Here is a 16,283-nt window from a genome sequence, read left to right on the forward strand (position 1 = left end):
CGTCTTGTTTACCATGGATCTGGCGTTGGAGAGGTAAAGGCTTGGCAGTGGAGATTTGAGTGGCTGTTTTCTGAGCTTAGTCAACAGGCCGGCTCTGCCTGCAGCCTCGCTTTTGCTTCCGCTCCCGACACCGCCTCCTTCGCTTTGCTTCCGATAACAATCCATGGAGACCCCGCTGGTCTCGCTATCTCATCCGGAATGTTGTGCATGCGATGGAAATCGCTACAAACCGTCATTTTCTGCTGGAAACCAATGTCCAGTAAGTCCATACGGTTGTAGTGGATATTGAAGTCCGGTACAGACAAACAACACGCAAAAATACACACAAAAAACATTAAAAACGTGCACAGGTAGGGAGAGCTTGTAGCCGCAGCCATTGTAGTAGAATTGTATATAGTAGGGTTTTCCAGAAGAAAAGGTAGAAGTAGAACCAGAAGTAGAAGGCGGAAATATGGCATTTGACCAACAAGATGGCGTCTGTCACAATCTGGATCGGCTGTGACATCACATGCAAGATCTTTATACACCTATGTAGATATTGCTCCAAAAACCAGACGTTTGCAGCTAGAATAGTCATTTACCACGTTAGCAATGTATAGAGTGTATTTCTGATTAGTTTAAAGTGATCTTCATTGAAAATAACAGTGCTTTTCTTTCAAAAATAAGGACATTTCAAAGTGACCCCAAACTTTTGAACGGTAGTGTATGTCTTATCATTTGGTTCAATCGGTTGCAATTAATTAACCAAGTACCATGTAAGTATGCATTTAACAAGGAAAACGAAGCTCTATGTTATAAGATATACACACAAGATCATGTTGGTTAAGAAAAACAAAACTAAAATTTGGTTACTGAGATGGCTGATGTCAGAATCCGATGTCATTACTGTGTAACTTTGAGTGTCTTTGACATAACATTTGTGCTTGGTAATTGCTCTCGATAGCTGTGTAGTCACTGTAGTGTGTTTGTCTGTATGGTGATTGGTGAACCATTTTGCGTCACAGAATATGCCGCAGCAGTGCAGCCGCATGGACTCTGGGGCCTGTGATTGTATTTCCCAGACCAGTTGGTCTCCTAGTGGAAAATCCTTAAAAAATGCTCTGCCTAAAATAATTTTAAAGGGAAATAATATCCACATTTCCAAGTGAAAGATAGATATTAAAGGTACAGTTTAGCTCATTTGAGAGTGCTTTAGACATGCATTTAAATGCTGAAGTTCTTAAAACCCACTTTGAAGGAATCTGAAGGGGGGGAAACCAACAGAGGCATTTCATAAGCTTTATTACAGACAATGAAACAATCCTGAGCAAACAGTGTTGCTTCATAAACCTGTGCAGCTGGTGGGCTATGAATCTGGTATTTCCTACCCATCACACAACAATCATCTTATGGCTAGTCACCGGGATACTATTATTCTTTTATTTAGATGGTACCCTTCCAGAAAATCGAGAAATCAAAACAGCAAGGTAAATTCAGCAATGCAATAAATGTGTTGATCCTTTAGCTCCAGTTGCAGCATGAGCAGCTTGTGTCAAACACCAGGCTTGTTGCACATGCCTGGAAATAAGTCTGGCCTCCACTGCACTCATAGAACTTGTTGCTGTTGGCGGCGAATGGGTACAGACCGTTGGCTTTGCCAACACAGAAAGAGCTGTTCATGCCGCTGGTGCCGCTGGAACTTCCACTGCTGGAACTTCCACTGCTGGAACTTCCACTGCTGGAACTTCCTCCGCTAGAGCTTCCTCCGCTAGAGCTTCCTCCACTAGAGCTTCCTCCGCTAGAGCTTCCTCCGCTAGAGCTTCCTCCACTAGAGCTTCCTCCACTGGCACCAGGGGTTGTGGAGCTCACTCCTGGTATTGGGGGAAGTGGAGTTGCAGGAGGACTGCAGGCTTAAGAGAGCAAACTGTCATGTCAGTATTTGACACTAAATGCGTCACTGCACATTACTAGCACTTTATTTTGCCATAGTTTGCAATCTGTGTAAAAGGAGAGGATGGATACTGCTGTTATTAATCCTTTTCAATGTAATTCTTACATTGTTGGTCCAGGTTAAAGGCTTTGTGAAGCACATTAATTAGAGGGTATTTGCCCTGGTTACAGAAAGTGCCCAAAAAGTCATCCATGTCAATGGTCCACACCATAGCACCACCAAAGTTGCTCTTCATCAGCCATTGAGCCTACAGAGACATTTTAAAATCTTGCTTTATTTTTTTATTTAATATTTTGTTAACTAAATATTTGAATCGGCATCTACACACGATATTGAGGTTAAGCTAAACAGAATAACGTTTACCTTGATTTGAAAGCTCTTGACATTATCATAGCCAACCCACTGGTTTCCCTGATAGGCATAAGGCACATCTTGTTGAGAGTTCCACACCTCAGTTGCGCCCCCTTTCAGGAAGGTACAGATCTACCCAGGCAAAAAAGATTAAACCAATGAGAGCAACTATGGAATGGAAGAAAACTCCTCTGGTGCTCCTCTGGTGCAAACAATCCAAACATAGGAAACATAATACATGTAACCTGATTGAAGTACAATGTCGCATCAAATTACCTCAAAATAAGCCAGTTCCCCAGCTTCCTGAGTGTATTTTCCTGGTGTTCCAGCCCCGGAGATTGGAGCTCCAATTCCATGGTTGGCAGGGTTTGTCAGGGTAAAAGTGTTTCCATAGGTGGGGAACCCAACAAGAAGTTTCTCTGCAGGAGCACCATTATTCTTCCAGTAATTCATGGCATAGTCCTGAAGAGCACCATCAGATTAGCATGTGACATTTAGTGTCATATCGAACTCAAACATAGCCAAAAGATATTGACTAGACCATGCCTTGTAGTGGTATGCAAAGTCAGTACTAATTAGAGGGGTTTCATCAGTTTGTATTTAATGAAGAAGAACCAATGAGTGGCAAAAGATGTTCAATATTTAAACACATGTCCAGTGGCTGAGGCTTATTACCACTATGACTGAAGTTTTCATTGGAATGTTGATTAGAATGCAAACATACCACATTAAAGTAGATGTAACTTCCACTGTCAAAAGAATCCCTGTACAGGGGGCTGCACTCTCCTGTGAAGGGATCCCATGAGCCATGCATGTCATAGGTCATAACATTAATCATGTCCAGTGATCTGTGTGAGGAGAGGATCATAAATAATATCAAACTTATCAGCTACCAACAACTCTATTGTAATACTTCATATTTGATGCAACTTTTGAGATTAGCAATCCTCCTTATTTGTCGTGTGAGTGCTTTTTTAACACAGTATTGTGGGGGAAATGGCCTTGACTTACTGTCCAAGCTGAGGAATCTGGTAAGCAGTCTCAATGGTGCCACGACCTGATGAGACGGCAGCAGACATCAGCAGTCGGGCTCTGTTTGTCTTCTTGGCCTCTGCCTCAAATGCAGCCCTCATTTCCTTTTTACAGATGCATTTAATTATTACAGAATGCTTAGAGAAGGTATACTTTTTTGCATATTTATATATAGGTTTGACTTCATGATTATCGCTACTAACCACAGTGACACAAGGCCAATGTATGCTTTTTTTGAGTAAATGTATATCAATTTCAATATTGGAAAATCAGATACCCACAGCTAACAGAACAGAGAAGAGTTGCTGATCTTGCGGTGGGCTTCCCCTGTTGGCTGGGTACTCCCAGTCAATGTCCAATCCATCAAATTCATACTTCCTCAGAAAAACAATTACAGAATTGATGAAAGTCTGACGGTTGGCAGCACTGGCTACCATGGCAGAAAATCTAGTAGGAAGATGGAGAACAGAGTTCAGTTTGCCATGCCACATGATTTGTACATTTGTAAGTAATTAATCTTCAAGTTCCTACCCTGAGGAGCCAAAGTTCCACCCACCAACTGACAGCAGAGTTTTCAAGTTGCCATTCCTGTCAATTTAGTAAGAGAGTAAAACACAAAGGAGGAGAGAGATGCCACATAGTACAGTTCAGTTTATTGCATTGAGAATAAAGTACCAGTCAAAAGTTTGGACATGTACTCATTCATAGGTTTTTCTGTATTTTGATTATTTTCTACATTGTAGAACAATTCTGAAGACATCCAAACTATGAAATAACATATGGAACATATATGGAATTATGTGGTAAACAAAAAAAGTGTTAAAAAAACAAAATATATTTCATATTTTAGATTCTTCAAAGTACCTACCGTTTACCTTGATGACGTTTTGCACACTACTGGCATTATCTTAACCAGCTTCATGAGGTAGTCACCTAGAATGCTTTTCAATTAACAGGTGTGCGTCGTCAAAAGTTAATTAGTGTAATTTCTTGCCTTCTTAATAGGCATATCATTTGAAAATTCAATCCAAATTGCTTGAAACTGATCTCACTGAATTCAGAATTGAATGCAGAACAACATACTTTTTACAGAATTAAAATATGTTTATTCATTCTTGAGATATTACAAATCAAAGATTGATGAAACGGCTTAAGTTTTAGAAAACTGCTGTAATATTATGTATTAGGATCACATGGTCCAAAATGGGGGCGGCACGGTGGTGTAGTGGTTAGCACTGTCACCTCACAGCAAGAAGGTCCTGGGTTCGAGCCCAGCAGCCGACGAGGGCCTTTCTGTGTGGAGTTTGCATGCTGTCTGTGTGGGTTTCCTCTGGGTGCTCCAGTTTCCCCCACAGTCCAAAGACATGCAGGTTAGGCTAATTGGTGGCTCTAAATTGACCGTAAATGTGTGTGAATGGTTGTCTGTGTCTATGTGTCGGCCCTGCGATGACCTGGCTACTTGTCCAGGGTGTACCCCGCCTCTCGCCCATAGTCAGCTGGGATAGGCTCCAGCTTGCCTGCGACCCTGTAGAACACGATATAAGCAGCTACAGATAATGGATGGATGGATGGATGGTCCAAAATGGGCCTCATTAACGAATGAGATCAAAAGTTTTTTCTTTAAACTTTTCTATTTTTAAATATATTTACATGGAAATTGGCAGGCACATAGATAGTTCTATACTGAGTACAAAGTTGAAAAAATTTGTAAAAACAAATTATGCAAATTAGTATTTAATTAGTACGAATTATACTAATTAAGTAAAAATGTTAAATCTGTAAACTCAATAAAAAGTAATAAAAGATTATTTCTAATACCCTCTTTGTGCTCTGCAGGCCTTTGTATTTCTCAAAAGTAGGGCCTACTAGTGTCTACATGAAAGAATATAAATGATAGTATTCACAGCTTTCAAGGCTAACCTCGACAAAACTGTGTGAGCCACATCCAATAAACAATTCCATTTAATTGAATTGAAATTGACCCTCGCATTTCTGACTTCCGGGTTTTTAAAATATCATCCTGACCACTGAGATCTCAAATTTTTCATCAAAACAATTGCAGTTTTATTCTAAAATGGTTATTTATTTACATGAATCAGTTTGATTTGAAAAAATAAGTAGGTAAAGCTATGAAAACTCACTTCAAAGTCTCCCATGAATCAGAACATCAAAACTGGCTGATGGAAAATTTTGCTGAATACTTCATCAAACAGTGAGAGCTACAGAACATCCCGATAAAAGTTATCTGATTGATGCTTACAAGTAATCCAGTAAAAAACTGATCAAAAGAGCGAGAGTCTGACCACTTTCCCATGACTCAAAAAGCACCTACATTTTCCCGACATTCTGTGAGCAGAGTTTTTATTCTGTTGTACCAAATTTAACCTACCGTTACTCCCAAAGTACTGAACAGATCTTAATGAGATAAATTTATTTGGAAAGCAGAGATTATAAGCTTTTTAATGATTAGTATTCACGATAGAAAATATTCAAGAGTTAAGCAGTGACAAATTTGGAATCTTAGATGAGCGTCTGCATGCACAATTTTCACAGCACGGCCAGCGAGCGTCTGATATGCCTATTCCTAATGCGTTTGAGATCAAACGGTTAATAGTAAATAATAAAAATACAGTAAATAGCCCTATTCCACAACTGCAGTAATCCATATTATATCAAGAACTGCTCAACTAAGTAAAGATAAATGACAGTCCACCATTACTTGAAGACATGAAGTGTTTTTTAATCAATAAAAATAAAGAAAAACCATTGAATTAGAAGATGTGTCCAAACATTCGACTGGTACTGTGTGTGAACAAAAGGTTGAGACGGTAACAGCAGAACACACTCACTTGTCCTTGAGGGCATTGAATTGGCTGTAGAGCTCCACATCATTCCACTCATATGTAGCAATTTTGTAGTCGTTGGTCATGGTGGCAAAGGCGTAGAGGAGATGGGTACACAGACAAGGGTCGATGTCATTGGGCATGTAGATGGTGGGAGGGGGGCGATACTGCGCCCAGTTGGTGAAGTAGCATGATAAAATGTAGGCTGAACCTGTCCAAAGCAGCAGTGTTTTTAAGTTAATTAGGATTGTTGTTGTTTGTTAGTTCCTGAGTAAAAATATATAACTCATGAATCACACCATCATACTTACCAAGCTGCATATGAAGCAGCAGGGCCAATGCTGGGTGTGCAATGGGAGAAAGAGATATGAAACCTTGTGATATTGATTCTAGTTTTAAATATCTTAACACTCAAACACAATTGTGCATATGTCCTACTCAAAGAGGTTTTTTTAGTCACTTACCTGAAACCAGGACTACTTTGCCCATCGTTGCCATGTATAGGGAGTGTGACACAGGGCCTGTTCTTTTAAATACCCATAGTTGACCGTCAAACTCTCAAAACACAGCAGAAGTGGTGTTTACAGTAGATAGCAGATAGTAAATGGCACTTAAGGTTACCAAAATGCCTGCCAAAAAATGAAAACACAATTACTATTTATCATAATTCCTGTGTACTTATACCAGTGTAATAATGGATTGTAGCTCTGATGCAGAAATTTCAAGAGCACTGGGCTAAAGAAGCAGAATAGCGAAAGGTCTGCTTTCAAAATTCAAGTGGACAGTCAAGTGCAAATGCTTGCATATCCTCAGGACAAAATGTAGACGACAAGGAAAAATATAGAAATATATGTTCGGTTTTATGGATACTTTAGTGTCATATATATATATATATATATATATATATATATATATATATATATATATATATATATATATATATATACACACACACACACACAGACACAGTGGTGCTTGAAAGTCTGTGAACCCTTTAGAATTTTCTATATTTCTGCATAAATATGACCTAAAACATCATCAGATTTTCACACAAGTCCTAAAAGTAGATAAAGAGAACCCAGTTAAACAAATGAGACAAAAATATTATACTTGGTCATTTATTTATTGAGGAAAATGATCCAATATTACATATCTGTGAGTGACAAAAGTATGTGAACCTTTGCTTTCAGTATCTGGTGTGACCCCCTTGTGCAGCAATAACTGCAACTAAACGTTTCCGGTAACTGTTGATCAGTCCTGCACACCGGCTTGGAGGAATTTTAGCCCATTCCTCCGTACAGAACACCTTCAACTCTGGGATGTTGGTGGGTTTCTTCACATGAACTGCTCGCTTCAGGTCCTTCCACAGCATTTCGATTGGATTAAGGTCAGGACTTTGATTTGGCCATTCCAAAATATTAACTTTATTCTTCTTTAACCATTCTTTGGTAGAACGACTTGTGTGCTTAGGGTCGTTGTCTTTCTGCATGACCCACCTTCTCTTGAGATTCAGTTCATGGACAGATGTCCTGACATTTTCCTTTAGAATTCGGTGGTATCATTCAGAATTCATTGTTCCATCAATGATGGCAAGCCGTCCTGGCCCAGATGCAGCAAAACAGGCCAAAACCATGATACTACCACCACCATGTTTCACAGATGGGATAAGGTTCTTATGCTGGAATGCAGTGTTTTCCTTTCTCCAAACATAATGCTTCTCAGTGAAACCAAAAAGTTCTATTTTGGTCTCATCCATCCACAAAACATTTTTGCAATAGCCTTCTGGCTTGTCCACATGATCTTTATCAAACTGCAGACGAGCGACAGTGTTCTTTTTGGAGAGCAGTGGCTTTCTCCTTGCAACCCTGCCATGCACACCATTGTTGTTCAGTGTTCTCCTGATGGTGGACTCATGAACATTAACATTAGCCAATGTGAGAGAGGCCTTCAGTCGCATAGAAGTTACCCTGGGGTCCTTTGTGACTTCGCCAACTATTACACGCCTTGCTCTTGAAGTGATCTTTGTTGGTTGACCACTCCTGTGGAGGGTAACAATGGTCTTGAATTTCCTCCATTTGTACACAGTCTGTCTGACTGTGGATTGGTGGAGTCCAAACTCTTTAGAGATGGTTTTGTAACCTTTTCCAGCCTGATGAACATCAACAACGCTTTTTCTGAGGTCCTCAGAAATCTTTGTTCATGCCATGATACACTTCCACAAACATGTGTTGTGAAGATCAGACTTTGCTAGATCCCTGTTCTTTAAATAAAAGAGGGTGCCCACTCACACCTGATTGTCATGCCATTGATTGAAAACACCTGACTCTAATTCCACCTTCAAATTAACTGCTAATTCTAGAGGTTCACATACTTTTGCCACTCACAGATATGTAATATTGGATGATTTTCTTCAATAAATAAATGGCCAAGTATAATATTTTTGTCTCATTTGTTTAACTGGATTCTCTTTATCTACTTTTAGGACTTGTGTGAAAATCTGATGATGTTTTAGGTCATATTTATGCAGAAATATAGAAAATTCTAAAGGGTTCACAAACTTTCAAGCACCGCTGTGTGTGTGTGTGTGTGTATATATATATATATATATATATATATATATATATATATATATATATAGTGCCTTGCAAAAGTAAGTATTCATCCCCTTGGTGTTTGTCCTGTTTTGTTGCCTTACAAGCTGGAATTAAAATGGATTTTTTTTTTTTTTGGGGGGGGGGGGGGGGGGAGTAATCACCATTTGATTTACACAACATGCCTATCACTTTAAAGGTGAAAATTTTTGTTTTATTGTGACAAGCAATAGTTAAGATGAAAAAAACCCAGAAATCTGGAGTGTGCATAGGTATTCACCCCCCCAAAGTCAATACTTTGTAGAGCCATGTTTCGCTGCAATTACAGCTGCAAGTCTCTTGGGGTATGTCTCTATTAACTTAGCACATCTAGCCACTGGGATTTTTGCCCATTCCTCAAAGCAAAACTGCTCAAACTCCTTCAAGTTAGATGGGTTGCGTTGGTGTACAGCAATCTTCAAGTTATGCCACAGATTCTCAATTGGGTTGAGGTCTGGGCTTTGATTAGGCCATTCCAAGACATTTAAATGTTTCCCTTTAAACCACTCCAGTGTAGATTTATCAGTATGTTTAGGGTCATTGTCTTGCTGGAATGTGAATCTTCATCCCAGTCTCAAACCTCTGGCTGACTCAAACAGGTTTTCCTCCAGAATTGCCCTGTATTTAGTGCCATCCATCTTTCCTTCAGTTCTGACCAGCTTTCCTGTCCCTGCAGATTAAAAACATCCCCACAGCATGATGCTGCCACCACCATGCTTCACTGTAGGGATGGTGTTCTGAGGGTGTTGGGTTTGTGCCACACATGGCATTTCCCATGATGGCCAAAAAGTTCAATTTTTGTCTCAATTGTCCAGAGAATCTTCTTCCATATATTCGGGGAATCTGCCACATGCTGTTGGGCAAACTCCAAATGTGATTATTTTAAGCAATTACTTTTTTCTGGCCACTCTTCCATAAAGCCCCACTCTGTGGAGCCTAAGGCTTAAAGTGGTCCTATGGACAGATTCTCTCATCTCCAGTGTGGATCTTTGCAGCTCCCTCTGCGTTATCGTTGGTGTCTTTGTTGCATCTCTGATTAATGCCCTCTTTGCCCAGTCTGTGAGTTTTGGTGGGTGGCCTTCTCCTGTCAGGTGCCATATTCTTTCCATTTTGCTATAATGGATTTAATGGTGCTCCCTGGGATATTTAAAGTTTGGGATATTTTTTATGACCCAACCCTGAGGTTGAGCTATACTTCTCCACAACTTTGTCTCTGACCTGTTTGGAGTGCTTCTTGGTTTTCATGTTGCTTGCTTAGTAGTGTAGCAGAGTCAGAGTCTTTCCAGAGCAGGTTGATTTATACAGACATCATGTGACAGATCATGTGACACTTTGATTGCACACAGGTGGATCTTAATCAACTAATTATGCGACTTATGAAGTGAATTGGTTGGACCAGCTCTTATTTAGGGGTTTCATACGGAAGGGGGTGAATACTTATGCACACTACAGATTTCTGTTTTTTCATCTTAATCTTTGTTCGTGTCACAGTAAAACAATGTGCACCTTTAAAGTGATAGGCATGTTGTGTAAATCAAATGGTGCTAGCCCCCCAAAAATCCATTTTAATTCCAGCTTGTAATGCAACAAAACAGGACAAACACCAAGGGGATGAATACTTTTGCAAGGTGCTGTGTGTGTGTGTGTGTGTGTGTGTGTGTGTGTGTGTGTGTGTGTGTGTGTGTGTGTATATATATATATATATATATATATATATATATATATATATATATATACAGTGGTGCTTGAAAGTTTGTGAACCCTATAGAATTTTCTATATTTCTGCATAAATATGACCTAAAACATCATCAGATTTTCACACAAGTCCTAAAAGTAGATAAAGAGAACCCAGTTAAACAAATGAGACAAAAATATTATACTTGGTCATCTATTTATTGAGGAAAATGATCCAGTATTACATATCTGTGAGTGGCAAAAGTATGTGAACTTCTAGGATTAGCAGTTAATTTGAAGGTGAAATTTGAAAACACCTGACTCTATCAATGGGATGACAATCAGGTGTGAGTGGGCACCCTCTTTTATTTAAAGAACAAGGATCTATCAAAGTCTGATCTTCACAACACATGTTTGTGGAAGTGCATCATGGCACGAACAAAGGAGATTTCTGAGGACCTCAGAAAAAGCGTTGTTGATGCTAATCAGGCTGGAAAAGGTTACAAAACCATCTCTAAAGAGTTTGGACTCCACCAATCCACAGTCAGACAGACTGTGTACAAATGGAGGAAATTCAAGACCATTATTACCCTCCCCAGGAGTGGTCGACCAACAAAGATCACTCCAAGAGCAAGGCGTGTAATAGTTGGCGAGGTCGGAAAGGACCCCAGGGTAACTTCTAAGCAACTGAAGGCTTCTCTCACATTGGCTAATGTTAATGTTCATGAGTCCACCATCAGGAGAACACTGAACAACAATGGTGTGCATGGCAGGGCTGCAAGGAGAAAGCCACTGCTCTCCAAAAAGAACATTGCTGCTCGTCTGCAGTTTGCTAAAGATCATGTGGACAAGCCAGAAGGCTACTAGAAAAATGTTTTGTGGATGGATGAGACCAAAATAGAACTTTTTGGTTTAAATGAGAAGCGTTATGTTTGGAGAAAGGAAAACACTGCATTCCAGAATAAGAACCTTATCCCATCTGTGAAACATGGTGGTAGTAGTATCATGGTTTGGGCCTGTTTTGCTGCATCTAGGCCAGGACAGCTTGCCATCATTGATGGAACAATGAATTCTGAATTATACCAGTGAATTCTAAAGGAAAATGTCAGGACATCTATCCAGGAACTGAATCTCAAGAGAAGGTGGGTCATGCAGCAAGACAATGACCCTAAGCACACAAGTCGTTCTACCAAAGAATGGTTAAAGAAGAATAAAGTTAATGTTTTGGAATGGGCTCCGGTTTCCCCCACAGTCCAAAGACATGCAGGTTAGGTTAACTGGTAACTCTAAATTGACCGTAGGTGTGAATGTGAGTGTGAATGGTTGTCTGTGTCTATGTGTCAGCCCTGTGATGACCTGGCGACTTGTCCAGGGTGTACCCCGCCTTTCGCCCGTAGTCAGCTGGGATAGGCTCCAGCTTGCCTGTGACCCTGTAGAAGGATAAAACGGCTAGAGATGATGAGATGAGATGAGATGAGATGAGATGAGATGAGATGAGATGAGATGAGATGAGATGAGATGAGATGTTTTGGAATGGCCAAGTCAAAGTCCTGACCTTAATCCAATCGAAATGTTGTAGAAGGACCTGAAGCAAGCAGTTCATGTGAGGAAACCCGCCAACATCCCAGAGTTGAAGCTGTTCTGTACGGAGGAATGGGCTAAAATTCCTCCAAGCCGGTGTGCAGGACTGATCAACAGTTACCGGAAACGTTTAGTTGCAGTTATTGCTGCACAAGGGGGTCACACCAGATACTGAAAGCAAAGGTTCATATACTTTTGCCACTCACAGATATCTAATATTGGATCATTTTCATTCAATAAATAAATGACCAAGTATAATATTTTTGTCTCATTTGTTTAACTGGGTTCTCTTTATCCACTTTTAGGACTTGTGTGAAAATCTGATGTTGTTTTAGGTCATATTTATTCAGAAATATAGAAAATTCTAAAGGGTTCACAAACTTTCAAGCACCACTGTATATATATATATATATATATATATATATATATATATATATATATATATAGGCGGCATGGTGGTGTAGTGGTTAGCGCTGTTGCCTCACAGCAAGAAGGTCCGGGTTCGAGCCCTGTGGCCAGCGAGGGTCTTTCTGTGTGGCGTTTGCATGTTCTCCCTGTGTCCGCGTGGGTTTCCTCCGGGTGCTCCGGTTTCCCCCACAGTCCAAAGACATGCAGGTTAGGTTAACTGGTGACTCTAAATTGACCGTAGGTTTGAATGTGAGTGTGAATGATTGTCTGTGTCTCTGTGTCAGCCCTGTGATGACCTGGCGACTTGTCCAGGGTGTACCCCGCCTTTCGCCCGTAGTCAGCTGGGATAGGCTCCAGCTTGCCTGCGACCCTGTAGAACAGGATAAAGCAGCTAGAGATAATGAGATGAGATGATATATATATATAAAATTTATTCTATCTGCATTCACTGGATCTGAGCAATCACATGCTCTGATTGGCTACTCTACTACTCGGCTATCAGCTCATATACTGTGAGTAGAGAAAAACAAAATCGCGGAGGATGAAATAAAAACTCTACTTGAAAACAACCCCCCCCCCCCCAAAAAAAAAAAAAAAGGAAAAAAACAACAAAATATGGAGTAAAAGTATTTGTATTGGTAGGAACATATCTTTTTTTTTTAAAGAATTATTATTATGGCATTTTTCACAAATTGCTACTGTCATTTTGCCGATTTGTTTACATTGTAAGCGGAAATTATTTTGTCAGACGTTTTGTATAAAGTTTTTCTCATTCTCATCTCATTATCTCTAGCCGCTTTATCCTTCTACAGGGTTGCAGGCAAGCTGGAGCCTATTCCAGCTGACTATGGGCGAAAGGCGGGGTACACCCTGGACAAGTCGCCAGGTCATCACAGGGCTGACACATACAGACAACCATTCACACTCACATTCACACCTACGGTCAATTTAGAGTCACCAGTCAACCTAACCTGCATGTCTTTGGACTGTGGGGGAAACCGGAGCACCCGGAGGAAACCCACGCGGACACGGGGAGAACATGCAAACTCCACACAGAAAGGCCCTCGCCGGCCCCGGGGCTCGAACCCAGGACCTTCTTGCTGTGAGGCGACAGCGCTAACCACTACACCACCGTGCCGCCCTATAAAGTTTTTATTTATCGAATTTGGAAAAAATAAAAACAAAAATGCTCTGTTTCTCCAAATCCAGTGAATGCGGATATAATAAAACAGTTATTCCACTCAATCTTGTCGTACTGTACATGGCTTAAATCCACTATGAGCTCATGTATGACTCTATTTCATGGAATAACTGTTAAATGTACATTGAGATGTTAATATGAACTAATAAAGAGGAAGTTGTACTGTGTAAGGAGCTGCATTTCTCTGTGGAACTCACCACTAAAAAAAAAAATATCATTTACGTATTTGATGTTTCAAATCTATTATAAAATTAGCATTTTTTCCCTTGTTCTTAAATTATCCTTCTCCATTATTAAAAGAAATTGGTCTCAAAAATCATCTGGACATTATAATGAAATGCCATTTAAAGGATCCCATTTTGACTTGCAACAGCGTTTTAGCATATCCCAGTTTCATACTAGATTCTGAAAACATGTCCAGCAAACTTTTCTTAACTTTCTGGAATGTAACAAACCCAAAAACAAATGTAAATCTGATTAAATAATATTAGATGGCTGTTGTTGTCAACTGTAGCCTATATATCAGTTTCTTGACTGAAGAAAATGTTGTTTTGAAAGATAGTTAGTTTGATTACTCAGTCATATTAGACAGGAGATAGAAGGTTTTCCAGAAAGCTCCGTATCTGTTTGAGAGGTTGAATAATGTTTTACAAATTTATATTTGTTGTAATTTGTAAATGACATTATTTCTCCTTTCATCTCATTATCTCTAGCCACTTTATCCTGTTCTACAGGGTCGCAGGCAAGCTGGAGCCTATCCCAGCTGACTACGGGCGAAAGACGGGGTACACCCTGGACAAGTCGCCAGGTCATCACAGGGCTGACACATAGACACAGACAACCATTCACACTCACATTCACACCTACGGTCAATTTAGAGTCACCAGTTAACCTAACCTGCATGTCTTTGGACTGTGGGGGAAACCGGAGCACCCGGAGGAAACCCACGCGGACACGGGGAGAACATGCAAACTCCGCACAGAAAGGCCCTCGCCGGCCACGGGGCTCGAACCCGGACCTTCTTGCTGTGAGGCGACAGTGCTAACCACTACACCACCGTGCCGCCCATGACATTATTTGTGAATACTTATTTTTCTGGCAGCTCTGTTTCTAGGGCGTGGTGTTAGGATTAACATTAAAAAAAAGAAAACAACAACAACCCACTATCTTCTGGGATAGACCATGCCCACTTCCGGTTTAAATCCAAATATGAAAACAGATATGATTAGTTTGAGCACAAACAGATGCAGTTACAAATACAGATAACAGCACTGTGTTACACCCCTAATGTGTAAATATTTCAATATTTTATTATTAACATATAACACAGCATATATTTTGGTGTATTTTGTTCTTTCACTTATATGGTTTTAACAAGTTAAACATCCTACACTCAAAAATATCTGCTTCATTCTATGTACAACTTCCAGAAAACTAAAACAGACCACAAGGACAACACATAAGGAGCAAAGGAGAATTCCTTATCTGTTATCAGAATATTAAGACTGATTTAAAAATAGGGCATCACTCTTTCAAGAACTAAAAGGACAATGTAGTAGTGATATTGTTATCTAAAGTACACTAAGTTTGGTTGACTTGACTAACATAGTCACTCACAAGTCATTGTATATGTTATATCTTTCACTCAGTCAGTTTTAATATTTCCACAGATAATCAAGTTTTCCATGCTCTCATCACAACAGTTTTGAGTTGAGGCTTTTTTACACTTCTCATCAGACATTTATTTATATGTAAAATTAAACTGTATGTGAACAGAATTAAATATACTGTGTGTATATATATATATATATATATATGAGTGATTCCACGCTTATGGGTACTGAAATGGGGACATGAACTTATTCACCTAAAACCATTTCTTTTTTTACCATCAGGTCACAAAACATGTAATCTTTAATGAATGATATGTTAAAAGATAACTTTAATTTTCTGAGATGTAATAAAAACATTTATATGCCAAAGTCAAGCCTATGAGTTCCAAAATGATGTCTGTTACATTACTTCTGTTACGATTGTCCATCTCGCGTCTGTTACAAATTAATTACAATCTAGCTATATACCATGTTAATCTTATTGAAAGAATGTGTATGTTTATTCTACTACACATGTTTATTAATTATATTTGCTAAAACATCACCTTCCTATGTTTCAAAAAGTAATTCTACATTGTTAAAATTGAGAATATATATGTCCACAACACTTCTGTTACGTTTTGACTTTGGCATATAAATATGTTTTTATTACATCTCAGAAAATTAAAGTTATCTTTTAACATATCATTCATTAAAGATTACATGTTTTGTGATCTGATGGTAAAAAAAAGAAATGGTTTTAGGTGAATTTTTAAAAATAAGTTCATGTCCCCATTTCAGTACCCATAAGCATGGAATCACTCATATATATATATATATATATATATATATATATATATATATATATATATATATATATATATGGAGGTTAAGTAATATAGTCATACCATTTTAAGAAGGTTATCAACAAAGTCGTTGCAAGGAAGGTCACCACTGGTTTAATAGTTCTGGAAAACACACAATGGCTGTGATCTCAAATTTTGGAAATAAAACAAATGATAAGACAAACCTTGACAGACC

At 39.2% G+C, this 16,283-nt stretch overlaps 2 protein-coding genes across 13 annotated transcripts in view; one reads left to right on the forward strand and one right to left on the reverse strand.

The window, feature by feature from the left end:
- uba3 (ubiquitin-like modifier activating enzyme 3) overlaps positions 1-16,283 on the forward strand; it is a 102,898-nt gene that overhangs the window by 28,669 nt on the left and 57,946 nt on the right. The window lies entirely within an intron of this gene.
- Positions 1,501-6,645, reverse strand: LOC132896187 (acidic mammalian chitinase-like). 11 transcript variants are annotated; one of them, XM_060936910.1, is made up of 12 exons: positions 6,621-6,645; positions 6,468-6,497; positions 6,163-6,367; positions 3,845-3,901; positions 3,595-3,760; positions 3,293-3,417; positions 3,006-3,129; positions 2,558-2,743; positions 2,294-2,413; positions 2,036-2,177; positions 1,830-1,889; positions 1,501-1,727 (listed from the first exon to the last, which is right to left on the reverse strand). In XM_060936910.1, exons 1-12 carry the CDS (start codon positions 6,643-6,645, stop codon positions 1,501-1,503), a joined length of 1,467 nt encoding a protein of 488 aa, XP_060792893.1. The 11 variants fall into 11 exon arrangements, with proteins under 11 accessions (XP_060792893.1, XP_060792887.1, XP_060792890.1 ...); XM_060936904.1 differs by having other exon boundaries at positions 1,501-1,757; XM_060936907.1 differs by having other exon boundaries at positions 1,501-1,685; positions 1,776-1,889.

Source organism: Neoarius graeffei, chromosome 13, assembly GCF_027579695.1.
Source record: "Neoarius graeffei isolate fNeoGra1 chromosome 13, fNeoGra1.pri, whole genome shotgun sequence".
Classification (NCBI taxonomy): Eukaryota; Metazoa; Chordata; class Actinopteri; order Siluriformes; family Ariidae; genus Neoarius; species Neoarius graeffei.

What these genes read in the sequence shown, in the direction of transcription:
- LOC132896187 (XM_060936903.1), bottom strand. Translation starts at nt 6,645, where the DNA reads ATGGGCAAAGTAGTCCTGGTTTCAG. An exon ending in TCTTCTCTGTTCTGTTAGCT is followed by an intron (nt 3,418 to 3,594) that starts GTGGGTATCTGA and finishes ATCTGTAAAAAG; the next exon opens with GAAATGAGGGCTGCATTTGA. An exon ending in CTTTAACCTGGACCAACAAT is followed by an intron (nt 1,890 to 2,035) that starts GTAAGAATTACA and finishes TGCTCTCTTAAG; the next exon opens with CCTGCAGTCCTCCTGCAACT.